The 26,741-nt window shown below is 42.2% G+C and overlaps 2 protein-coding genes and 1 long non-coding RNA gene across 8 annotated transcripts in view; all 3 read right to left on the reverse strand.

Annotated features, from left to right (window-relative positions):
- Window positions 1-258: 258 nt before the first annotated feature.
- LOC138224225 (uncharacterized) lies at window positions 259-8,222 on the reverse strand. Of its 3 annotated transcripts, XR_011182598.1 has the most exons (6): window positions 8,074-8,222; window positions 7,003-7,168; window positions 1,296-1,424; window positions 932-982; window positions 726-776; window positions 259-539 (listed from the first exon to the last, which is right to left on the reverse strand). It is a non-coding gene; the product is annotated as an uncharacterized lncRNA (long non-coding RNA). The 3 variants fall into 3 exon arrangements; XR_011182599.1 differs by lacking the exon at window positions 7,003-7,168 and having other exon boundaries at window positions 8,074-8,219; XR_011182597.1 differs by lacking the exon at window positions 8,074-8,222 and having other exon boundaries at window positions 7,003-7,939.
- Window positions 8,223-9,362: 1,140 nt separating this feature from the next.
- Window positions 9,363-18,987, reverse strand: LOC102689336 (cytochrome P450 2K1-like). The gene is made up of 9 exons (XM_015359872.2): window positions 18,602-18,987; window positions 16,007-16,169; window positions 14,901-15,050; window positions 14,176-14,336; window positions 12,646-12,819; window positions 12,149-12,290; window positions 11,142-11,326; window positions 10,752-10,893; window positions 9,363-10,481 (listed from the first exon to the last, which is right to left on the reverse strand). The coding sequence occupies exons 1-9, from the start codon at window positions 18,797-18,799 to the stop codon at window positions 10,294-10,296; spliced, it is 1,503 nt and encodes a 500-aa protein (XP_015215358.2). The 5' UTR covers window positions 18,800-18,987; the 3' UTR covers window positions 9,363-10,293.
- Window positions 18,988-20,113: 1,126 nt separating this feature from the next.
- The window catches only part of abca3b (ATP-binding cassette, sub-family A (ABC1), member 3b), a 59,535-nt gene continuing 52,907 nt past the window's right edge, over window positions 20,114-26,741 (reverse strand). For all 4 annotated transcript variants that reach the window (XM_015359858.2, XM_015359861.2, XM_015359860.2 and 1 more), the window contains exons 29-31: window positions 25,939-26,129; window positions 25,613-25,686; window positions 20,114-25,263 (exon numbers count right to left, since the gene is read on the reverse strand). In XM_015359858.2, coding sequence (XP_015215344.2) covers window positions 25,132-25,263; window positions 25,613-25,686; window positions 25,939-26,129 — 397 coding nt within the window. In that variant the 3' untranslated portion in view covers window positions 20,114-25,131. The remainder of the gene's footprint in view (window positions 25,264-25,612; window positions 25,687-25,938; window positions 26,130-26,741) is intronic.

Genomic DNA, 26,741 nt, shown 5'->3' on the forward strand with positions numbered 1-26,741 from the left:
ATGAGGGGGGGTGGGCGAGGCTCGGCTTGATTGCTACCAGACCCCGAGAGAAACCCCAGATACTAAGTTTTTTGGCGGGAAAATCTGGACACGCTTAAAAAGGGGGTAGCCTTTGACCTTTTCAAGTCAAAAAGCGATAGGGCGTCCCCTTGCGGCCACAAACTGTTAGCAAAATCTCTCCGCCAAAAAACTCACCAACACCGGGGTTTTTCAGGGCCAAGGGGTACAAAACTCTGCACAAGAAATCAAAGAACAAAATCAAGGTTCAATCAACAATTTATTGAGCGAAAATGGCATACAAAACAAAGCATTACAATACGTCGGATGCACAGGCTTCAAAGTGGAAATAAACATGCATTTCAATTACAAAGTGTCAAAGCACGGCAACATTAACGCTAAATACTGTTACAAGTCAACAGAGTAAGAAACATTTGCATGCAACTACAAGAAAAAATACAGAAACACACAGCACGTTACTGTTTCTCCGAGTTATCAGTCGAGGCAGCGACTGGAATGAAGACTGGAACTTCGTGCGCTTCCTGCAAAAAAACAAAAATCAGTATTAACTTTTTAATATAAACAGCAGGCCTACAATGTTGTCGGGTGAAAACCATTTCTGCCCGGGAGAAATCTAGTATCTCCTAGTCTGAGTCTTCTTTTGACAACAATTCTCGGGAGATACTTCACAATGATACGTGTAAACGAATAAAAAGGTTTATACTTACATCGGTAATTCCAGTAGCTGAGCCAAACATGTTCTGCCCGCAGACACCAAACTGAAAACACAAGAACACACGTATTTAGACGATTATTTAAAGATAATTGAAAGCAAGGTTTCTTAGTAGGAAACGGCGTTTTCACCAGGATAGATAGCGCCGAAAATATGTTAATGCGATACGTGTAAAGAAATGAATAAAACGTTTATACTTACTTGGATAATTGCAGCAGCTGAGCCAAGCATGTCCTTCCCAAAGACACAAAACTGAAAACACAAAAATGCAGAATTTTGAATTTAAAAACCATTTAAAGTAATAAGTATATGTTGCAAGCTATTTTTTACCACAAACACACAAAATACACTGGAAAGTAATGACAAAAACTTTACAAATCTAAGTAAGCTATTTCGGTTTGAAAACATGCACACCCTTGATTTTGTGAACAAAGACTTAAAAATTAAAAATGCTATTCAGCTCCCAACGTAAATACTTGTTTTAACCCTTTCTCCTGGGAAGTTTACACTACATTCAAATAAAATAAAAATAAAAATAATCATAAAAGACGCGGAACAAACGCACTCAGCTCCGCTCTCTCCAGCAGAACCTGGCGCACAGGTGCGCGGGGCGTGGCCTGCGAGAGATGTCATGCGGGTGGGCGTGGCTACAGACTGACGCAGGTTGCTTTTTTTCTCGGCTCCACGTGAAAACCTGTGGAAGAAATCGATCATGTTTACAGAAACCCTCTGAGTTACAAGCTTCAAAATGTTTTTTTTTTTCCCCATGGGCATTGAGTAATCACAGTACTTTTAATCCTTACTAGTATTTGAGAGCCACAAGATTGTGAATGAAAGAATTTAGAAATATGTGTTTTTTAAACATCTTTCCAGGACAATTACTGTTCTATAGCCTGATTTATCTTAACGCTGGACCAATAAGTAACATTTTCCATCTGTAAACGTTTATCATACTTAATTTACTACCTTTTTACTCATTACTCATGCAGCTGATGTGTTCATTTAAGAAGTCACAGAACATGAGAAAGTTCAAATGAGAGGGCAGTATTCAATTGATGTACACCTTTTGGTTACTGATATCAGTTAATCTTACAAAGCCATTGCTCAAAAGAAGACAGGCTGTAGGTTTCAACAAAATGTCTAGATCACTTGTGCTATTCTCCTGCAACTCTTTGTGTAAAGAACTTTTAACTACACTTCCCTGTGACATCCTTTCACATTTCCCTTGGTTCCTGTCAAAGTAGTTCACACAGTATTACTGCAACTTAATTTTATAACTGGTTAACTGCAGTAATTCCTTAACTTGGCATAATTTTCAACACTAGTGCACTGAACTGTACATTTTACATTCAAATAAATTCAAATTTCTCAACCTCAGTGCAACCCCAATTTTAAACTTTAATCCTTAGCCTCAGCACTAAAAATGGATAAAAGATCAGGAAAGCTGGAGTTTACGAAAGAGGAGGCGGAAGAATATTTGTTAGAATCCACAGCGACCCCAGACATGAGAAGGAGCTGGAGCTCGTTAAACCAGACAGACCCACCAGTGCTTTTGAAGAGCCAGATCCTACCTGGCGGGAGATGAACGAATTCCTAAAAAGCTCTTGAGCAGGATCAGCACCTGAGCCTAATGGTGTCCAGGACAAGACTCCCAAGTACTGCGAGAGCTCAGGCGCAGACTCTGGGAGCTGGTGAAAGCAGCAGGGAGGAAGAACTACTGTAACTCAAAGAAAACTGGGTGATTTCCCTGCAAAGAGGTGTGTGATGCCATATACAGGCATATCTACCTCTCCAGACACAAACCTAACACCCTGCTGGGGAACATTTTCCCAGTTTTTCTCTCTTTACTCTCCTCCAACAGTGGTGATGATCACAGCCCACTCATCTGGGGAACCGGGACATGTGGAGCACACCCGCCTGTGTCGAGATGTCTGGACCCCCAGCTCCTGGAATCTCTGTCCCAGAGTCTTGCGTCACGGAAGTCTTCACTTGTGGTTTCCTGAGCTCGATGAGCTTCAGCTCTACCTCTCAGCCTCGGGCTAGTCCTTTTCGGGGAGTAGCAGTGGAACACCCTCAAATCGGTCAATCCTGTTTCACCAGACATGGCCACAACAGAGCCTGCTACTCCTCCAGACCTTCCTTGCACCTCAATGTCACTACTTGATCTCTCCAGGAGCCTCCTGCTCCCTCCCTGATCTGGAGCCTCCTGCTCCCTCACTGTAGCCACTGGTCCTCTCATGACCAGCCAAGCTCTTGGACTTCCAGGTCCACCACCAGCCCATGACATCATCTCCCGTCTCTTTAAATAATCACATCTTTCACACCGGACGATTCCCTCTGGAATAGCTGCTCTCAATTGGTCCCTTCCAGGATTCCATGGATATTCGTCTCCACAGTCGTCTCTGAGACTGTTGATCTCATTTAAGGTTTTTTTTTAAATTGCAGCCACCACTCTGCTCTCACAGATCTGGCAGACCTGTTGTTCTAACGGGAGCCCAGGCTTCAAGTCTGCTTTGTTCAGCCACTACCTCACTGATGTCCTGGCTTCAGTTTTCCCCAGGGAAGTTTTCAGCCAGATCTTATAATCATACTTCCAACTGAATCTCTTTAGCTTCCAAACGCTTTTCAGCTGTAATGTGTAGTTCTCTATCAAGAGCCCCACCTCCCTGCCAAACACACCACAGGTGCTCTCAGGAAATTCCAAAACATTTCACTTCTTTACGTGGAAGGAAAAATGTGTTTTGCAATTTGGGTTGACTAGGTTCACGTTGAACAATAATTCTATTGATACATGTGTTCAAAAGAGTGGAGTTTCAGGAGTGTCTGGCTGCCTGGAACATGCTAGCATCATTTGTATGATCACAGGAAGTACAAAGCAAAATCAAGGAGACCTTGTTGTCCTGTGGTCAGGGCTAGATTTTGGTGTTCGTAGGCCCCAAGCACTTTCACTCTGAAATGTGCAAAAAGTGGGTAAATGCCAATTGAATTATGTAAATTGACATGATGCACTTTAAATTCTTCTCATGCTAAACCACGTGATTGATGGAGGGAGTTGAGCGACCATTGTTTTGATACTTCTAGTTTCTAGAACAGCCACTAGATATCGAATGATTATTGATTGGGAGAGGACCTGAGTAACAACATATGTACCGGAAACAATCAAGGAATTCTTCGAGAAAATGAGGGTTATATGCCTTCACACCCCCTGTGTTAGTCTGTTGTAAATGCTCCTCTGGCAGGGATTGCGCTAACAAGACGTCTCCGGCGAGTCGCTGGTCCTTCTGAGAGGGGGATGTATGAAGATATTAGAGGCAGATGTTCATGTTCTATTTCCCCATCCCTGGATTTTTCGAAACAGTAGAAGCAGTAAGAGCAGTTAATTAATATTGGATTGTGCCTAAGAAGGGGAGGCCAGGAGAAGACGATGATGCCACATTTTTAGGAGAAGAAAGGATTCAGAGAAATCAAGGGATGAAAATGAAAACTCATAGGTGACGGGGTTGTTTGAGTACATGAGAAAAAACCAAAACCACACAGAGAAACAAATAAAATGTTATCTCAGACTCTACTGATGATGAAAAAAGTCACCCTGCTAGTTTATTTAAATGCCTACTTGCCAAACCACCAATTCTCAGCGAAAATGGAAAGAGGCTCTTCAACAGGAAGAAACTTTAAAAAGTCATCAGCCAATACAGGCTGGCCATTACAATGAAAAATATTGGAAGGATAATTCTATGTCTCAAAGTAATGCCTCAATCTACTTTGTTAACTGAAATAACAACACTCTCAGCAATCATTATTTTAAAAAAAAAACAGAGGACTCTATTAGCAAAGCATGTTTTCATAATGGGTCTTTAGCGCTGACTTTCTCCTTTGTGATACATCAACTGAGAACACCATTCCAATCATAGCAGGCATCGACAAGTTTTCTGATGTATGAAGATAAATACTATTGGGTGATGATGTGATTTAAGAGTTAAACTCACAAAACTATATATGTATAAAAGCATATAATATATATATATAAAGTATAATCAAATAATTATCTTTCTCTCTTTATGTGTTTTTAAAATAGATTGTGGTATACTGAAATGTTTAGAAAGAACACATTTCCAATAATGTTCAAGGAAACTTTATTAAAGCAACATCACAGTGTCCCAGAGAAGGCTTCTGCAGGAACCTTACATTTTGGCTCAAGCCCAGGCTGTGGTGCTTCTCTGAGCCAAGATGGCTTCTGAGCAGGCAGGGATCTGGAAGCAGGTGTGTGTTATTGAGCTGGACACACCTGGACTTTTGGGATAGGTTCCTACAGAACAAGCCCAACCCCTGTAGTTAATGAAGAGGCTTATAAAAGCGAAGCCCGGGAGACAAAGGCTTAGATTGTATTTGGAGCTAGAGGAGAACATGAGAGGTGTTTAGTGGGAGCTGTATTGTCAATGGTCCTGGGGCCTAGAGTACTAAGGTGTTTTGTGAGAAGAGGAAGATGTCACTAGCTTAGAAAATTCAACCAGAACACCGTTAATGAAGCCATCTGATCATCTGTGGGACTTGATGAGCTGTTTGGAAATGCAGGGAGTGATGCTGTCTAGTAGGGAGTGCCACGTGAAATGGTGTGAAAAGTGTGTGTGCCAGCTAATGGGGAAGCCATGTTGGGGTGAGTTAAAGCTGTGAAGTAAATTGCCGTTGCAGAAACGTTGCACTGATCTATCTTGTATGTCTTTTGACATCTTAGATTCTACAAGAACCCCATTCCAAGGGACTAGGTTTGGAGGCTCTTGAGGAAAGCTGTATACCAGGAAGAGCCCAGTGTGTTTCTGTGGGATCCAGAAACGCAGCTTGACCCTCCTGCACAGCCAGTGGGGAGAGATCCCTGCACTGAGATCCCAGGTAGGACACTGCTGTACTCTGCTTGGCTGTTGCTTTTATCCACAGTACCTTCAAATTGCTACATATCGGTCTAACAACCCCGTCCTTTTGTACTAAAGGGAGCTTCCCCTCAGCAGTATCTCCACTGGACAAGTTTGTGGGATGGTGTGGCAGTCCAATAATGGCTCATGATCTGTGTAAGGTTGAGGAGCTCATGTTCTCCAAGTCTGGGAGTCCAGAATGTGACTTGTCTGGGTAGGAATGTTCGTATTGATATGTTCTAAGACCATGCTACTATGACCAACAGTGTCCATACTTGGTTATGTAACCTCTTTCCTTCCTTTTTTTTATTTTTTTTTTCCCCCCTACTGAAAAAGCCCTGTTGATCATGGAAGGGGAAATGGAGACTGGCAGCTGAAGCTCTCCAACAGGAATGGGACATCCTCCACACTGCATCAGTAATGTGGAACAAAGATATTTGGTGTGTGGCGATCCTCTGACCTGTCATGTCCTTGCCCCTGATCTTGTAACAAAGTGAAGTTGTCACTGGATGTCTTTGTATACAGCTATGATCTGTTCTCTAGTGTTGTGGTACCAAGGGATAACATCTTGATGCTTTATTGATCAGTGGGAGGACAGTAATTTAAGGTACTGTAATCCTCAGTGGCAGCTTTGCTTGGATGACCATTTTTTCTAACTTCGAGTATTTTACATCAGTTTGGGTAATGCAGGTCCTAAAATGATTTCAGTATAGAAGCTGCTGTGCTCCGGCTCCCCAAAAGCAGGGCTGCAAGAGTCTCTTCTTAATCCAGAGCACATACAGCTTTGTTACTAAAGTGCAGGTAGAGTGCATTTGAGTGACTTTGGGGAGTGAGGGGAAGGCATGGAATTACTTGGTAATTTAACAAATGTAGGGGGTTTAACAAAGCTTGCATAAGTGTCGCATATGCAGACTTCCTTGAAGGTGTGCAAGACTAGAATTGGTCCTTAACATTTCAGGACCAAATAGTTTTGATGGTTAGAAGGGTTGTACCCCCACTGTAGTCACTTTACTACCATGCAAAACTGTCCTTTTTCATAGTTTTTGTCCCAAGTATTTTATAAATTGCTTGCAATTGACTTCATCTGTTGGGGGAGGGAATGCACCAACCCCTGCCAATATAGCCTCTACCAGCTAGAGAAGTGAGATGTATAATGAAGGGGAAATTACAGTAATGGTCTGGATTTTCATGTTCTGTACTAATCTTGAGTAAACTTAGACTTTCTTTGTATGAGATCAAGCTATAAGGTAGTAATACTGTTCTTGTTTTTCCAGATCTGCTTCTGAACTGAAGCGGTGGGGAGTTGGTTTAACAAAGCTTAGAAACCGGAGATGAGCGCTATTGTCGGCTGAGAGGCTGAAGTACCTGTAGCTCCTATTGGTCAGTTGTTCATAAACTGAGGAGAGGTTTCTATTGGTCAACAAGAGGAGGCACCTGTTCAATTCCTATTGGCCAGACGTAAGGAACTGAGCAACCAATCAAATCGTTACCCAGGTAGCCGGTGACGCTAGATGACAGTCTTCATATCCTCCTGTATGAAAGAGAGGATATTTGAAGTTCCTGAACGTATAGAAGTAGTAGGATTACAGACGCATTTAAATTAAATAGAAGGCAACCTTCTAGCCTCAGAATTTACGTCTTTATAAATTATAACATTTTGACCATAAACGAATTGGAGCAGAGGTCTTCTGTTTGACAACATAATCCACCTATAACGAACATCGTTGTGTGTGTACATACACACGTGTTTCGTCTGTGTATTAAATGGTGTTAATTTTGAACGCTGTGGACGTGGTTTCTAATGCAAACTCTTCGCTAGAAGAGCCTTGAGCCGTGTTACTGTGACAGAGGTGTAGAAGCCAGAAAATACATTATACTGTAGCGCATACGCACGATGGATTTTCTTTTTAAAAAATAAATGGTTACATTTTTATGAGGGGTGAACAATTTTCAAATATTTCCGAGGTCTGCATATGTGATGCAAGAGTTTCCAATGTATTGTGAACTAGCTCGGTCTACGCACTACATAGAGCCCCTTACAGCACTTCTGTTTTTCACGTTTCCGAATTTTTCTTCGCGTAAAATAGTATTTCTTTGTCTAAAATAACAGTGGTGTTTGTACTACAAAACGTTCCTAACTTTAATCATTTTAAAGACGGCTTGAATCTTAAAATGTCCTTATACTTCCATATTAAACAGATACAAGGAGACTCTAACTTCTTTACGATACAAGTGACATAGCTACGACATACTAGTCCTAGTTAAAGCCTCTTGCAAATTGCATGCTCGCTTTTTAAGAGTAAACCCGTAACTCTTGTAAGTAGGGGATGATATTGGAGAAACTTATTTCTGTTTACACACAAAATACCAGTATAAAGGCAAAATTAACCTCCGCTCAAACACAAATAAAAACTGCAGAGCTAGTTTTCTTCTTACCAGTAATCGTCCTTGAATTCGAGGTCACGTAACTACCCGAAACCGAAGTCGTTATATAGCTACTTTCAACTGCATCTCGTTTGCAGAGGGCGGAGCTCAATTAACCTGCAGTAGTTGCCTTGAACTGTGGGAGAAAACCAGAGCTCCCAAAGCAAACCCCCGTGAACACTGGAAGGACATACAGACTCCACACCCCCAAGAGTTTAACCCACGGTTGGTGCAAGTCAGATAAGGTGACGACGGAGTCCAGGATAAAACATAACATTTATTAGTGTAAGCACAATCGTATGATGATCTCACAGACATGGACAGTGTAAAAATACATTGACCTCTGCTTTCTGAATATGATCAAAAATACTGGGAGTGCTTGAGCTCTAAAAACACCTGTGATCTGGTGTCTATGTCTTAATATTATTTTATCTTACCTCCACAAGAGACAGATCCAGCAAGAGCAGGCTTCCTAGGAGCAGCAGGGCAGACCAGACGTGTCTTGACAGACTCGGGTATCGACCCCATGAAGACATAAACCACAGAAATCACCATCACAGCAGCCAGGAGCAATATCACACACGAGACATTTTTAATGGGTTTTCAGAAAATCGAGCTGATCACAGTCTTCGGCTTGTCCTCTTTTTTTCTGTCCTGTTCCACTTAAAACTAAAGGTTAACTTAAAGGTCATTATATTTACGGTACACATAGTGCCTCAGTATCACACTTACCAGACCAGTATTACTGGAACATACTGTAAGAGTTAGTTTCACTCGAGAGGATCAGGTGTTCAAGGCAACTGCTCAACAGGCAATAGTGAGTAGGCATCCCCCATGTTCACAAAACCAGCAGTCACAGTACATTTAGTAAATCCTAAATGTTATTTTTCAAATTAAAAAAAATATATAATTTTAGGCAGTCTTCAGTTTGAGTGGTTTAACCTACAAAACTGTACCCAAAGGATCACAATGTTGGCCTACAAACATGTTCAAAAGTTACAAAACTATTAAAACTGGGTGTGCTATACCTCCTCTATCTCCTTGTCCTACTTTGTCGCACCATGAACACAACAAAATCCTGAAACACACCTGCAGTTGAGAAATGAGAAACGTGTTTACTATAAATTTTTATCCAGGCTACGCCCTCAACATGGGAAAAATGGGCACTTGTTTGAAAAAAACAGTTAATAAAAACTGGATAAATATTTACTTAATTTTACCCCTTATGTCTAGCCATCCTGCCCTGTGGGAAACTGCTTCTCATTTATTTAATGTTCATTAGGAAATTAACAAGTTCATAATTTGCGGAAAACAGTTTTAATTAAAAACCGTACAGTTCTCCAGGTTAGTGCAATAGTACCGTACATTAGATTGCAGCAGAATTCCATTTTACAGTACACAGTTTGTTTCATACAGTAAATACTATAGGTCAGGCTTTCTAGATTTTGTACAATGCAAGGTTTTTCTAGAAGCAGATCTGCTGATGTCCAGCGTCCCTTTATACTAAAAAAATCACACTGGTGATCAAATGGATGGATATTCCCAGAGAGCCACATAAACATGCTCTCTGGGAACTTTTTCAGCTGCACTGTCCTGTTGGATATCGTATTGGACACTGTTTCTTAGTGACAGTTTAGTTCCGGTACAAATGGCAATGAAAGCAATAGCAAGTTAAATAACTGAGAAACTGTGCAGAAAATCAACAATCTGTAACTCAATAAGGGCTGGAATCGTCTTTTTAGAGAACAGCACCAGCCTCTCAAACTCAACCAGAACTCAGGGGGAGGGTTCTATCCCCTCGGTATAATAAAACAAGACCAGCAACAAGAGGAGAGGCTCATCTTTCAGCAGACTGAGTGGATCAGCCCTTCACAGGCACGACGAGACAAGATAGAGGGATTCCGCGAGGAGCATGCACTCATGAGTTTTTTAGAATGATGCATTTTTGCATAATAAGGCAATAAGACAATGTGTACAAATTGAATCAAATACTATAAAATATGTAACAGTCATTAACACTCAAACAGATCTAGATCACGAGGATGGTACATTTTACAGAGGCTTGTCAGATGAATTTGCTCTAATCGTAGACTATCTCATGTTGATTTATTTTTGTAAATTAAGGGATGGGTTAGTAGTAGTTTCTTAACTAGGCTCAGAAGCCTTTTTTTGTGTGAGCTTAACTAGAATATCTGGTGCCCTAACCCGGTCTCAGAGCACACAGCTGGTGCCCTACTCCCGTCTCACAGCACACAGCTGGTGAGGCTGTGGGTTCATAGTGATGCCCAAAACAGGAGTGAGGTCCAGTTCAGACTCCTGCACTCCTGGAGGGGGAGAGAAGGTGAACTTCTGCAACAGCGAGGTGAAGAACAGGAACAGCTCCATCCTGGCCAGGCTCTCTCCGAGACAAGCCCTGCGTCCTGGGACAGCAAAAACCACAGGTTAGCCCTCCTCCTCATGGTCTGTGAGTGTCTGTGCTGAATCCCGCACTGCAGAACTGGGTGTCAATGTGTTTAGGCTGTATTGCCCACTCATCACGCTACTTGAGAAATGATGAAGTGACCCAAGTTTCTTATTTAAATGTTCAGACTGTGTTATTATCTCTGTTCTATCCAGGGTCATTCATATTAGTGATGCAACATGAGATATAAATACTTTTTACAAATGAGCTGCACACCGCAGTCCTGTACCTGCAGAAAAAGCCATGAAGGCGTCCTTCTTCACAAACTGGCCCTCAGGGTCCAGGAAGTGAGCAGGGTTGAACTGATGAGGCGTCTCCCACTGGGTCTCATCCTGGAGCACTGTGGTCAGCAGAGGAAAGACAGGGGTCCCCTGAAGTGAGCCAATGACAAGCAGAACTTAGAGCCTCATTCATTCATAACACATTTAAACTAAGAATAATTTTCAATAAGATCTTGTCAGTTTACATCCTTTCCTAGAAATCTGGCAATTTCAAGTTCTAAAATCATACAGGAAAACACTCTTTTGTATTCTTCCCAGATCCTTTATTCTGATTATCCTGGAGTCTGAACCATCTGGCCCAACACACACCTGATCAGCAGTATGAGACGTCTACATGCCTTTTTGATGAAGTAGCCCTGGAAGTGAACATCTGCCGCTGTCATGTGAGGAAGGTTCAGTGGAACGATATTTGCCAGGCGCTGGATTTCATGTATCACAGCATCGGTGTAGGGCATGCTTCTCCGATGTTCAGCCCTCGGCTGCTTTGTGCCGACAACCTTCTCAATTTCCTCCTGAACCTTTTCTGTTTGCAAAACAAAAGAAACATTGAAACCTGAACCATACAGCACAGGGTTAACTATATGGAAGTACATTTAAACCCAAGCACAGGAAGCGGTTCTTTACCCAAAGGGCAGTGGGAGTCTGGAACAAGACAACCAGTCATGTGCTTGAAGCCGATACTCTAGGTTTCTTAAGAAAACAGATGGCCTTACTTGTGTTCTGTATGTGGAAATGTACAGAGAGGTTGCAGGGACATCTTGTCCTGTTCACCACCATAATGAACACCCTGTGGTCTGGGAAAGAAAGGACTGAGGCTCTACAGCCGTCTTCAGTCACTGGCTAGTAATTTATTCCATTAAGTCATGGAGACCTAAAATATAATCAAAACTCTTGCTGGTCATGATTAGGGCTGGAGAAGCAATTCTACACTCTGTGTGGATGGTCTATTAAATCGAACATTTAGAATGTTTTGTAAGATATTTGCGCTGAGGGACAAATGATCCATTTTGCTTGAGAAAGAGAAATGGTGTGTGATGAGTCATTTCTATTTACAGAACAGGCCGAGTTGGACGGGTTTTCACCAGGTGCTCTGATGTCCTTTCACCATCCAAAGACAAGAGATCAGGTCTGATTAGAAACACTGTTGGCCAGTTTTGGGGGTGGGAAGGGTTTGATCCTGAACCTCATTATTTTTCTGCAGTATTATCCAATGGTCTGAAGGCTTGATATAAATTAACATGCCCTCCATTAGTTGTTATGCAATATGTGCACATCTAAAACTGTACCACAGGGGTTTTCCCTGGTAATTCAGAGTGTTGAGAGAGTCAGCAGGGGGGGCTCTTACTTTGGATGTGGGGATATGAAGCCATCAGCAGCAGCCCCCAGCGGAGTGTGGTGGCTGTTGTGTCAGTCCCAGCAGCAAACAGGTTTGAAACCGTTTGTGTCAGATTATCCTCATGGAAATGGGAGTCTCTCTGTCCTGAAACCTGAATACATTTTTTAAAAGGAAAGATGTTGAGCAGCTGACAATTTGTCCTTTAAATATGTTATCAATCACACAGATTCCAGTGCCAAGAAAGAGCGGGAGCAGTAAAGTCTGAATTTTCACCGTGAACTGTAAAAATTTCTCATGACAATTATGTGACGGAAGTCCAAGCCGTACCAAACACATAATTTTATTATTTATTAAACACTATTGGCAGGAGACAAATCCCAGTTTTGTTTGTATTTGAAAACCGGCATTTCAGAGTGTCTGTTAATGCAGCCTGGCCAGTGCCCACTTCTTCCCTCTTCTTTGGGAGAAATCGCCCAGTTTGCTCACCAGTCAGTGTGAAGACTCACCTCCTGCTGCTTGATCAAGAACGCATCCACAATTCCCCTCTTATCGTGCTCCTGTAAGGTCTGCTGCAGCTGCCCCACGAGTTGTTTTATACTGGCAATGTTCTCTGTAATGTTCATCAGAAGTTTCTTCCTAGCTTTCAGTAAACACCCAAGGAAGGGGAAGATGTTGTAGAGCTACAGAGCAAAAGAAAATATTATGTTTCTAAAATATATCCCCACCAGAGCACTTCATAATTGTGCAGGTCTTATTTACTTCAAAAGCTTTTCTTTTCCAGATCACAACACAAGCTGATGTTCTTTTGTTTTCACCAAAATGTTTCTAGATTTAGTCAGGGTGCCAGAGTGGCTCTCCCTACTCTCCCTATGAATAATACTGTTTAAAGACCACCAGTAGCCCGGACCCTGGTTTACTGTCTCATCTGAAGGCTGAAACTCCTACAGCACAGTGTCTCCGGTCACCTGGAGATGATACTGAAGCCCTCAGCTCAATTAACTACCTGCAATCAAACAGGCTCGATGGTCTGAATGTACATGGAGAGCAGGGTGGGCCCAATCCCTGGATGGGACACCAATCCACTGCAGGGTCCACACAGGGGAAAATAGGGACACTTGTAGAGACACTTGCTAACATACAGTACAATTATTAGGAAGCCATGACTGGTGAAGGCCAGCAGGGGGAACTTGGCCAAGACACTGGGGTAATACTACTCTTTTAAAGATATGCCCTGGAATTTTTCATGACCACGGAGAGTCAGGACCTCGGTTTTATGTCTCATCCAAAGGACAATATCTTTTTAACAGTGTAGTGTCCCCGTCACTCTACTGGGGCATTAGGACCCACACAAACCGTGGGGGTGAGCGCTCCCCACTGGCCCCACTAACAGCTCTTCCAGCTGCAACCTCAGCTTTCCAGGACGTCTCCCATACAGGTACTGGGCAGGCTCACACATGCTGAGCTTCAGTGGGGCTGCCAGCTGGGAGTTGCAGGGTGATGGACAGTAGCTGCTGGATTATGTATTTGGAAGTGATTGAGAAGAAATGGATCCTACTCAAATCTCACACAACCGCAGATGCAGATCACACAGTATGTCCCCCTGTCTAGAATCAAACCACAGCTTCAGGAGCTGTGAGGCAGCAGCACTGCCTAATGTGCCTCCAGGTCAATCAGACAAGAACACTGGTTTGGAACTTCTCTGTGAGAAGTCCAATTCACATACATTTTTAATGTTCTGGTTTTCTATTAAATACAGTATGTTTATTTCTAATAGGATTTGATTACATTGTTACAAAATCCTAATATTAGAGATTCAGCTTTAAAAACACGTTAATCATATTGTCCATGACTCCTCGAACTGTGAATACAGAAAGTGAAAAAAAAAAACTAGACACATTTTACGTACATTTTGGATTATACTGAAACTGAAATTTGCTTTCCTGTATTTGTAGTGGTTTTTTAAGAACATCAAAAAGTTTCTCTTGATCTTATTTTCAATATTTTAAATATTTAATTTTAAATATTTAAAATATTACCTGGATAGCAGGAGATCCACTGAATTTGATATTCTGAGTAAATCTATTCACCATAGCCTGGAAGACAGGATCGGCATAATCAAACCTGTCTCCATACACTATGGAGGATATAATGTTGGAAACAGCACAGTTTACAGGTTCCTTGGTGTCAAATGGTTTTCCTGCCAAAGGAAAGAATACAGCATCAGTCTGGAATACCTGCTGCAGTTGTGACTCTCTAGTTTGTCAAGTTAGTCTGAAAGTTTGTAATGAAACCATGAAAATATGCATTGGGGGGAAAAAACATGATATAGTCCCATGCCTCAGCAACAGTGAAGAAAAGAGAGTTTGTAAAAGGTAACAAAGAAAAGAAACCTCTGGAAAACAGCCTTATAAATAAATTTCAATTTATTTCTCCTGTTCCTTCAGATCATGATATATCCTGTCCAGTTCAATGCTGAATTTAAGGTCCTTCATTTGGCATGTACTGTAAATCTGTATCATGGTCTTTCTCCCCTACAGCTGAAAGATTTGCCTGTGTCACCTGTATCAAGCCACCCAGATACAAAACAGACTATTTGAAGACACTCCCATAGGTCACTGGCACCTGGACACCATCTGTCCTCAGATTATCCATTGACATAATATCATTTCGACCAGTTGAATTACATTTCAAAAGAAACGATGCTTTTGTATCTTGAAAACCGACAAAGACCCCTGTGAAAATGAATGCCTAATCCTTCTACCTCCATGTGCTTCAAACACTTCAATGAGGTACTGGATTTCCTCGATGATCTTTTCCTCACTCCCTTTCCTTCCCATTCCAAAGTCCCGCAGATTAGACAGAGCAAACCTCCTCATCTCCTTCCACGAGTCCCCGTTTGCAAAAATGATACCTGCATTCGAGCCAAACACAAATGAGAGATAAATCACACACACTTAATATTGTCTCTACAGTGGACGTACTGCTCAAGGAGCAGCTGAAAGAGGGAGTTAAAGAGCAGCAGGTACTGTACCAGCTTGAGGCTAAAACTTGTATTTGTGGCACAATGAAGCTTCTCTACATTTTCTGTATAATGAAAAAGTGCTATATAAGTGTAAGGTATTATAATAATAATAAGTGCAGTAAACTTGAATGTGTATTTAAGTTATAAACAAGTCTTCTTGTACATTAGCAGAAACATTTTGATCCAAACACAAATTGAAACAGTCAGACTGATGAAAAGATCTACAAATGAGTAATAACTCACAACGTGGAATAGTCTCGACAATGGACATACCACTGAAGAGATAAGGGTGTCTCCTGGGAAGTGAGATAACAACATTTTTTGTATTATCATTTTTGTATTTTTGCAAACTATGCAGTCTAGTGGCTTGAACCCACATATATAAATATGCTGCCTGTCTTTGGTCTTTGGTTTGGTTAGTAAGCTGGCTGTGTGCCCAGAACATATGGAAAGAACTGACTGTTGTCTAGTCTGCAACTAATTGATAACAATCTTGGCATGTGTTGCTGTCTTATCATTTGCTCAAAATGTGACGTAGTAACTTGTTTGTTTAAAGGTATAAAAGACCATCTTTAGTTACTTATTTCTGAGTCCAGTGGTTGCACGCCATTCTCCCATATATATATAAAACACTACTCAAAAAGCAGCTGAAAGAAGGAGTTAAACCCAGCACAAAGTACCACCTAAACTTGAAATAATGCTGATTAAAGCTCTGAATGGAGCAAGTAAAGCCTGTTTTGGGGGCACAATGAAAATACTCTAGATGTTCTTTATCATAAAGTGCAGTAAGCCTGAACGTGTGTTTAGGTTAGAAAGATCCTGTGCTTCAGCAGAAACATTTTTACCGTGTCCTTTACTGATATCATGAAATATCGGTGTGATGAGTCTGCTCCCAAACTCCTCAGGGTAGTCAACAAGCGCCTCCTTCACTGTCTTGTAACCAGCCAGGACCACTACTCTCATGGGGCCGAGGTGCACAGTGAAGACACTGCCATATGTCTTAGACAACTGGGGCACAGAGAGAGAGAAAGAATTGCACAGCAACATTCAGCAGTTTAACTATGACCAAAAATGTGTAATATGATAATAGGGGAAATCATTTCAATTAAGAAAGACAATCAATAGCCTTTTTTCTTCTTCATTTCACATGGTAAGTAGGACAGGTCTACACAGACGCTCAATCCTCTAAAACACAGACAGTAAATCGTTACACTTTCAAAGTACAGAAGGTCTCTTCTCCAACTAACGCTGAATGTCGATGAGATATTCAGCATGGGGGTAAATTCCAGAGCTGAGCTTTACTTTCTCATTTATTGGCAGGGTCAACGTTATATGATGTCATGGAATGGGGACGCAAAGATTGATTTTGAAGTCGATGCCCTAGTTTTCTTTAAAAAGAACCCACCTAGATGAGCTCCTTAAACGAAAAGCAGCTGACCACCAAACCACATATAACCAGGATCCCCCCAAAATGCAGGTGCAGGCAGAATTTAGGGATGATACTGGATTTGGGAAATAAAGACAAATGTCCCTTGCATTCACTACATTGTCCAACACTATTAAAAACTAACAGAGAACGTGATCGGAGAAATAACAGGCACAAATCTAGGAAAACGTTGTTTTGTCTATTTTAGTCGTCATTGTTACTTCTGACAGGCTCAAAAAGTGTCTTGAGCAGAATGATCCAGGGCGTTATTGTTATTTTACCCCTTTACACACTGTAGACGTTTCAAAGGCTTCTGTGCGTGAGTAAAATATATTTAAAGCAGAAAGACTTTCTCTGGCCCACAGCTCACATCGTAACATAAAAAAATAATCCGTTCTTACTGTATGTGAAGGCGTCATTTATAGCGTCGGAAGAATGTGTTAAAGACGAGCGCATTATGGGTTAATTGCAGCCAACTTCAGATTTCGCACGCAGTTGCGCACTAAATTGCGGGCTAGTTAATGCGGTACAATCTGGATTTAATCTCCACCTCTGAGCTCAGCTGCAACGAGAAACGTGCGGAATGAAGCTGGAGCCCAGCTGAACTTGTGCTCAGTGCGGCGCTGAGCGCTCAGCATCGCTGTTGTTCTGATTAGCACGAACTGCAGCTCTGAATCAGAACATTTCAACTCATAAATTTATAAATTCATATACAGGCCATGATCATTACTTTTTCTGTTTCCTGTTAGTATATAGGAGCAAACGAGAACAGCAGCTGCGGGTTTGAGTTTGAACATGTGTCGTATTATAGAAGCATTTATTTCCTGTGATAAACGATAAAGATTCATAGGGAGATCCTTTAGACGAATAAGCGAACACATCGGTGTTTGGGTTTTATGTATACGTTACATTTGTGTCTGCAATAGTATAAATATAAATGTTAAGATATTTTAAGGGGTTACATTTGTTGCACTCCACCTAAGAGTTTCTTTTTTGTTCGTGGATGTTCTCAGTTAGAGACACCAAGTTACCTAAATTACAGGTATTTTGAACGATGACTGACAAAGGCATGTGCTACAGTTTCCTTACAGCGGCGTTAGCAAACCGTTACAAAAAGCACGAGTTAATGTTCCATAGCGTGAGCAATCTTTTTCACACTTTTGTTAATAAATCAGGCGTGTATTCTTGAACTTCAATACGAATAGGTGGGATGTGTCTGGAAAGCAATTTTAGTTATCACAACAATCTTCAAAAGACGTATGTATAAATTCATAAGTGACGAATTTATATCCATGAAATGAAGATGTGGTTTTAATTAGCCCTCTACTTCAGCAACATATAGACTGTTATTTTGGGCTCGTTGAGGTTGAGCGCAGATTTAACGCGGAGCTGCGGATTAATTTCTGCGGTGAGTTTCGTTGCTGTTGGGTTTAAGGCAGCCAGCGCATCAGTTTATCGCGCAGATGAGTGCCGACCACAGGTTGAACTCCAGTTATTAAGCTGCTTCCAGTCCGTTGCAATTGATGCCTATACGTGGTTTTTAAAAGTTTTCTCCGGTGCTGGTGTGGGGTTACTCGCCATCATAAAACTCAACTGGAAGATCGCTTTCGGTGTTATCAGAATTCCAATCAAACATACAGTCAAATCCGGCTTTGTTTTGTTGTTCGACAGGTTTCAAAATATGGTAAATATTTTCCTTTCTTAAACATAAAACCTGTTAGGGGCTTTCGTTAGCAGCAACCGTCCTCCGCAGACTCACTGTTACGAGATTACAAACTCCGATTACTTTTTAACGATTTACAAGTTAATCAGAAGCGAGTCAGTTTAATCATAAGGAACTAAATTAGACGAGGTTGCAAAGCGCAATACTACGGGGAGTGTTTACACGTACGAGTAAATATGCATTCACCCCTGCTTTTACAATAGTATGATAAAAAAATATATATGGGTGGTGCCTGAGCTCACTCAGCACCCACGGAACTGATCTCTATGCCTTAATATCATGAAATCTTACTTCCCAAAGAGACAGATCCAGCCTCTTCAGATCCATCGAGAGCAGGTTTCCTAGGAGCGGCAGGGCTGGGGGTCCCGGAGGTGTCTTGACAGACTCGGGTGTCGACCCCATGAAGATATAAACAACAGAAATCACTATCACCGCAGCCAGAGACAGCGCCACGGTGGAGAGCTGCAGAAAGTCTTCTAGGAAAAACATTTTTTCGCTTTCCCCCGCTAAGCTGGCAAGGCTAACTTTCAATTGGTTTTCGGGAAAACTAATTTTCGCAGGAAGTACAGTATTTCCGCTGTTTTTCCCAACTTCAAACTGAACTGACGGGGGGAACAACACCCCGGTGTACAAACCGCCTCACACCGCTCAGTGCTCCGGCACGACAGGCGCTACGGCAATGGGCGTAGAGGAGGAGGCGTTTCGCCGCTGAGGAGACATCTTTAATTTCCCACTACTACTAAAGCCATGCCTGATCTAAATACTAAACATTTCAGGCTTGGAAAAAAATGATATTGTGCTTTTATATGCAAAGAATAAGAACGTATTAGGCTTTATTTTGAGTCTTGGAATTAGAATAAAAATGTAACAGGTGTCTTTTTCACATACTGTGGCGGCATCTTTACGAAAACGCACAACTACAAAAGCACAATGGAAATGAACTATCAAACTATGCCGCCTTAACCCATCTTAACTTTGTGAAATTAAACCTAAAATGAGTCGAAATCTGTGGACTTCTAAAAGCATTTGTCATGAGAGATTCGACCAGTTGTAATTTTCAGAATGTAACTCATTTGTACAATACCCCTACCATCCCTTGGTTTAATGAACTTTATTCGTTCCTCGAAAACTATAAAGTGAAAACTCGTATAGGGAAAAACGAAATTCAATTTATAAATAAAAACTTCATACTGTTCCCCGAGGTCTAGAAAATCACCACTTTTACTCTAATGGAGCACTTAATAATTGTTGAAAAAAAAACATTATAGCTTGTTTCTGTTAATTAACCTATTTACACTAGACCACTAGTAAATAAATGCACCATTTCAATGCTTGAAAACTCCAAGAACAATGAAGCGCGGATTAACCGAGTTTTAGGACAGACTACAACAACGGCGTCATCTTTTCGACTACAGAGCAAAAATTGGTAAACCAAGTGTTCAAGAATCGATGGGTGGATGGATTCTTCATCACTATGCGTGTGTACCTTAACTTGTACCGTAACATGACTGAAATAGCCTTTATATCCAGGTTACACGCACATCCTGAGAAAACTGTGCACTGGTGTCGGTAATTATTGAATAAACAAGCTATGCAAAGTGAGGCACTTAGGACTCTGAAGGTGCCAATTACAAAAAACGGTAAATATTGACAGACGTTTTCCTCTTAGAGTATGTCTAACCCCTGCTGTTGAAATTTGCCGCTCATTTATAATGTGCAATGGGAAATTCACCTGCAACTGCTGTCAGTGTCCACTAAACTACTGGCACAAGGCACCCGGTGAAAATTCTTGTAGCACCACGATTCTGATTTGCATAAAGCCGTTTTAATTTAAAAAAAATTACAGTAGACAAGGTTAGTTCAATAGTACAGTACATTAGTTTGCAACATAATTCCCTTATATAGTACATAGCTTGTTTCATTACCATAAATAGTTCAAGTTTCTTGATTCTGCACAATGCAATCGGTTTTCCAGACACAGCTCTGCTGATGTCCAGTGTCCCTTTATAAACAGAAAATCGCACCTGTGATCAAATGGATGGATATTCCCACAAAGCCACATAAACATCCTCTCTAGGATTTAAGTTTTTAACTGCACTGCCCTGTCGAATATTGTATTGGACATCGTCACTGAGAAACAGTTTGGTTTGGGTACAAATGGCAATGAGAGCAATAGGAACTTAGATAACAGAGACAACCTGTACAGAAAACCATCAATCAGTAACTCACTGAAGGCTCTCACCCACTTTTCTTTTCTCTCATACAGACATTTGGTCTCTTCTCTCTTAAATGAGATCCCTGCATGTAAATAAACACGTTTTCATGCGCACATTCAACTGAGCTGAAATATTTTCCATACCAGAGATAAATGATAAAAATTGATTTTGTTTGCAACAGTGATATCAATGTATTATTTTACAAGACGTACTGTAAACATGTCTTGGGACATGTACTACAGCTGGGGCCACATTTCCTGTTCTGCAATACGGGTTCTTATCATCCGAGGCTCAAGTCTGTTTTTTCAAGGTGAGCAGTCAAACATTATCACTGAAGCCAAGTTACTGCTGTCCCTGTTCACAGGCCTGTGTTCTGCACACTATTATCCCAAGCATTTTACACATTATAACCCACCTTCTACAACCCTCTGCATTCAAGGTTCATAAAAAGGTAAATGGCAATCAATTATCAAATTTTAATCACAAGGTGAACACATTATTCAGAAGATGGACTAAACAGGATTTTAAGATTAAGAATTTACACAGAAGTTTTAATGCATCCCCTGGGCATTACAAATTACATGTACAAAATATGTATTCATAACTTAAAATCAGACCAAAATAAAAAAAAAGGAAACATAAGAAGAGCAAAGTTACAAACATTACTTGTGCAAAAAAAGATGTCCTATTTATTAAAGAACACACACACATACGTCTGTCACTGAAGTCTGTGCACACAGCTATTATTTAATGTCCTTTTGTCTGTGCAAGTTTCATAGTGGTGCAAATTGGATTAGATTGCTGCTGGAATCAATTAATTCAACTGATACCTTTAGTACTTAATGCTAATTCATCCTAGTGTTAAATCTACATTTAAAAGAGCAGTAAGTGGTTTAAATAACCATATGCAGTCAATTTTAAATGAACTGAACTGGTGAATAACAGCTCTAAATGAAGGATGCCAAACCAGTTATTTTGCCTGTAACTACTTCTGCAAGGTGGATGAGTTATAGGCAGACAGTTATGCTACTGGAAATGAAACCATCATTGAAACATGAAGCAGAGGACACTGGGTGATATCATGTGGTTGATATTATGTCGAACTGGACTTCAGAGAACAAAAGGTATCATTTTACACTTTACACAAACGGGGTGTGGATTAGGCTACCCAAACCGACACCCTGGATTTAAAAAAAAAACAGCTGGATGAGATCCTCGAACTATTAGCTAGTAGCAACCCGGCAAATGAGCTGAACCGAATGGCTGGGAGTCCCTAGGGGGTTTAACAGCAACCTCGAAGGAAAGAGCTCAACAGACACCCCAGCACCCTCACGCACTCTTCGACACGTCCACTGGAGGGCGTACAAACGCGTAGTCTCGTTCCGTTTTTGAAGGTGGCTTCCATTTTCACGAAACGTCCGAAAGCTGCTCTGGTGGGCCGGTCGTTCTACGGGCCGAGTGGGCGGCCCTAGAGACAAAAACCCCCCACCGGGCAAAACTCGGAACAGGTGCAATCAGATCGGCAGCCGGCACAGCGCCAATGCTCTACGGATCCTTGTAACTCCGACTGCGGCTCCCTCACATTACAGGTAGACAGCCTCGGCCATGAAGAGCCAGAATCCGAAACATTCAATGGGTCACCCTTAAGTCAGCAATTTGAGAATGCTTTTGTTTCGATCAAGTTAGTAACTGAATTGGACGGCCCATCTGGCAACCTAGTGAGCCATAGGGGAGCTGGTATTTTAATTTCAAATACCCAAATCTGTTAAAATTAAAATCAGATGCCAAAGTGGTCTAATCTCATGTGTTCCAAGTCTAAACAAACTGATGATATGATGATGACATACAGTATACAAGCTGTTGGATGGTGGATCTCCAGGACCAGGGATGGCCATCCTTGCTCTAGATTACACCCTTCATGAATCTGATCTGTGCCGTAAGCCCAAACTCCTTTAGTCTATTCAAAACAACAAGTCTCATGTCTCAGCTGCACAGCATTGTTTTTAAAGGATCAGAAAAATAAACTCTGTAGAAAGAAGTTTTTTTGACCTGTCATAAAATAAAATTCTGTCGGTGCCTTTTAAATTCTCAGTAGCGCACGAGCCAGCCTGACAGGTCATAAAACACATGGGTTTGAAACAGGAGACATTGGTGACCAATCCCTCAGCAGATCAGGAAAACTGCCTCTAGCATCTGCAGCCATTGGCTCATATCTGTAACAGAAAATTCCAGAGATTCCCAAAGAGGCGGAGAGATTACCCACGTGCCTTAGGAAAGGCTGTGTGTTACGTTTCCCAGAGTCCTCTCCACTTGCAGGCAAAGAATATCTCCTGTGACCTGTTGGGCACCTGGAGGCTTGCAGTGACATCAGTGCGAGATATACCACTCCTCCAATCAGTATTTAGATCTCCCATAAGGCACCATGGAGCTTGCAGTGCGTCAAAAAATGAAAGGCTCTGACGGGTGGGCACGACAGAGGAGCATGTCTGTAGGTCCTCATTCTTTCAGTGCAATGCAATTCAATGCAATTTAAAAGAAAACATTTTTGCAGAAAAAGTCATAGCTTCTTTGCACAGTCATAACAGAATTCCCACTAACACATTTAAATATGATCCTTTAAATATTCCCTTATTTGTCACAATTAGTCCCTTCATATACATGGTGTATGACACCATCTTGAATAACAAGCTGTGTGCTGCATGCTGGGATTCCTAGTTCTCCCCTATCCCTTTTCCAGCTTTATGGAATCTGTGCTGCTAACGTCACCCATCTGACTTTAAAGTGGCCAGAAGAATAAAAAGAACTGTACATCGCTGTTTGTCAAGCTCTCCAGAAAACGCATTAGGCTGCTGACGTTAATCGTGCAATCACTGAACAAAAGGAAAGCAGGAGCAGTAAACAAAGCAGTTAAGTAAAATGCTGAATTTAGGGTGTGGCTAAGACACCAACTCAAAATTTGGCCATTGGGTCTCCAATTCTGCATCCTGCATCCTGCGTTGCTATGAGAAAGATGCTATTTGCATTGAACGTTGCAAGAAAAAAAAATCATAAACTTTCACACTGGAACGCACAGGCTGTGGAAACAACCAGGGGACTACTTGGTCCTACCAGCTTGGTCCTCTGAAGGAGCAGTGTCTGCTTATCAGTATCACTGTGGTCAGCAGAATATGTCAATCATTAGTGGACGGCACAGAGACGGCTGTGAAACAAACAAGACCTGTTTACAGAACTCTAGCAGGGGTGGGGGGGTCAGAAAAACAGCAGTCGTTTCACTCACACCCCGCAGTTCAGAAAAACCTAACACCTGGAAACCTGCCGAAAGTACCCTGGGCAATTCCAGACAGGCTGCACTTGGGAATCAGGCGCTTTCAGGAGATGAAATGGATGGAATGTCAGTGATTTAAAGCAGGACCTTCTCACAGAAGATATTCCCAGGACATAGCGCAGACCTCATACACAAAGACTAGGAAATGCCATTGAGTATATGGTCCAGACGTCCACCCCACCACGTTCTCTCCTGGTTACTGTGGCTTTAACAGTTTTTACACCCGCAGAGAGAGCAGGACCAGTTACCCACTCAGCTACATCATAGGAAGGGGGGGGCGATTTCAGAATCACAGTCACAATCAGCGACGCACTGGTGTGGCATGTCTCAACCAGCCCCTTGTGAAAACAGATTGTGAAATACGCACCACATTTCTACCGATTCAAATTTCAGTAAGTACGAGATTTTATTTTTCTGAAGAAAGCTCAATGAACATCTCTAAGAAGGTTTTTTTTGGCTAAGTTTTCTAGCAGGCACCTACACTTTCCTTTCTCATGCTTTGCAACTGGAAACATATTTGAATGTAGTCATGCAATTCTATTTTAGATATAACTACAATGCCTAAGGTACTTATCGTTCTTTAAATTTTTTCTGCTATTTGTACTATTTACAGTTCAGACATTTTGAAAGAAAAAGCTACTTTGTGCTGACATGCAAACGTGAACGACACCACAAAAACATTCTCAGAGATTTGCCATGTGAACTCCATGCAGATTGTTCTTCTGACTTTAACTTTAACTGACTTTAATGATTCCAGCCACAGTAAGATCTTGTAGCATTTGGGTGATTCTGCAGAAAAGGCCGTTTCAATCCAAGTTACAAATCCAGGGTAACTGGCATTTTCATCTTCCAACAGTTAAAACCACAGTAAGAACCAGGTGGAACCAAGAAATAATAATAATAAAAAACATTACACACAAACAACACATAGACCCTGACTGTCACACAATTATAGGCCTTAGTGTCAGTCCCTTTTAGTGTCACAAGAGGTCCTTAAACTGAAGGTGCAACAATACAATTCATACTTGGTGTACAAGGAGGTGCAAGTCTCAAAACATACTGCAGGGTCCTTTGTCAAGTACGTTTTGGACACAAAGTCTAAAGAAAGCAGGCATCTTGCTACTGCAGGCTGCTTCCAGCACTGTGGTCTTTTCCTGGTGTAGACTGGGTGGTGGTGAAGGCCAGTGTGTGGGAAGGTAGACCTGAGGAGGATGTAGCTGCCTCGCGCGCTCCCAGCAGGAGTGTCACGGCCTTCTTCACAGTAGGGGGGCTCAGCTGTCTTATTTCCTACCGCTCTCCAAGCAGTGCTGGAACTGGGCAAAGCTTAGGAAGACCTGCTCCAGAGAAATCTGGCTCACACAGTAGTCCTCAATCCCATACTTCTCTTTGGCAGCTTCCAGGGTTCCAAACACCTAGACAAAGAGTTGGATTCAAGAGCAGACTGGGTTACAAAGCTGCATAACAAAATAAGGGTCTCACAAGAACAGAAGGTTTTATGATCTTGGACCAGCTGCATGCCCATCAACAACAGCTTGCATTTAACAGCTGTAGAGAAAGCAGACCCAGAATGGAGCTCTCTGGGATTTGTGATACGGCACGGAGAAGGGACTACATCGATTCAATCCCCACGCCATTTGAGAATGTTTCACAAACTCCAAAGCTACGGCAATGGTGCGGGAGATGCCTCCTCGCCGGGTGAAAGGGGAGACGGGGATGAAAATGAAGCAGCAGGAAGAGGGGCAGGACAGAGAAAAGTACTACCTGTGCCCAGGTGAGGCTCTTGTCAGTCAGGTGATAATGGACCATGCCCTGGTGCTCATCCTTCAGCATGCTCCCTGGCAACGAGAGCACCGCGGTGATCAGACAGAAACACTCCAGACCCCGGGACCAGCCGCGACCTCCGAGGGCCACACTGTCTTCTGGCCCTTCACCGCGTGAAGTCTCTTAGCCTCTTCTCAGCACTCAAAGTGCTTAAAGGAAACTTCAGCGGCTGTGTTATTAAGGTTCTATATAACCCCCCCTTGGCACGAGACAGGTGCGATCTGCGCCCCAGCCCGTGGAGAGTCGATTCGGAGCCGTTCGCTCACCTGGGAAGGTGCTCTCGATGAAGTCCTTGAAAGGCTGCAGGTCGGTCTCCTCAAACTCCACCCTCACCTTGGCCAGGAGGGTGTAGCCGCTGCCAAACTTGCTCTTGAGGTGCTGGGGGCTGCCCAGGCATTTGAACTGGCCATTGACCATCACAGCCAGCCGGGTGCACAGCGCCTCGCATTCCTCCATACTATCGCACAGCAGTTCAAGGGAAGGGTTAGACACAGCGGGGACACACACGGCCATAGCAGCCAGGGACATACCACACGTCTGCAAGAAGACCTTCCTCTGACGGGTTACGCCACTACTAATGAAATAAAGTCATTCTTCAACCACACCTGTCATCACAACGGATCCCACAGCCCTTTGCACATACAAGGGGACCACTCTGGTGAGATGTAGCCCTTCAACTCCAGTATCCCCACTGCACAGTACAGTACATTGGGCAAAGTAAGAAAGTTCTTCAACTATATTTAGGGGGGAGAATGTTAAGGAGGCCAGACTGAGCAGAAGTGGATTTCAGCCATCACTACTGATCGCCATTGACAAGGTACCCAGGACCTTGGTTTCACGTCTCATTCGAAGAGCACTGTTCACTTCACTAGGGCACTAGATTGGAAATTACGGTCCAGAAGGAACCTACTGCCACCTGCTGTTCCACCAACATCACTTGCAGGAGCAACCTGGGTTTTCCTCGGAGGCCTCTCATCCCAGTACAGACCAGGTCCAGCCTTAGCTTCTGAGATCAGGCTAGCAGGTGAAAATGCGGCTTCCCAAATATAACACTTTAATGTATTAGAGA

Source organism: Lepisosteus oculatus, chromosome 19 (genome assembly GCF_040954835.1).
Source record: "Lepisosteus oculatus isolate fLepOcu1 chromosome 19, fLepOcu1.hap2, whole genome shotgun sequence".
In the NCBI taxonomy this organism is placed as follows: Eukaryota; Metazoa; Chordata; class Actinopteri; order Semionotiformes; family Lepisosteidae; genus Lepisosteus; species Lepisosteus oculatus.

What these genes read in the sequence shown, in the direction of transcription:
- LOC102689336 (XM_015359872.2), bottom strand. Translation starts at nt 18,799, where the DNA reads ATGTTTTTCCTAGAAGACTTTCTGCAGCTCTCCACCGTGGCGCTGTCT. An exon ending in TGGATCTGTCTCTTTGGGAA is followed by an intron (nt 16,170 to 18,601) that starts GTAAGATTTCAT and finishes TCTGTGCCCCAG; the next exon opens with TTGTCTAAGACATATGGCAG. An exon ending in GTGGATCTCCTGCTATCCAG is followed by an intron (nt 12,820 to 14,175) that starts GTAATATTTTAA and finishes TTTGCTCTGTAG; the next exon opens with CTCTACAACATCTTCCCCTT.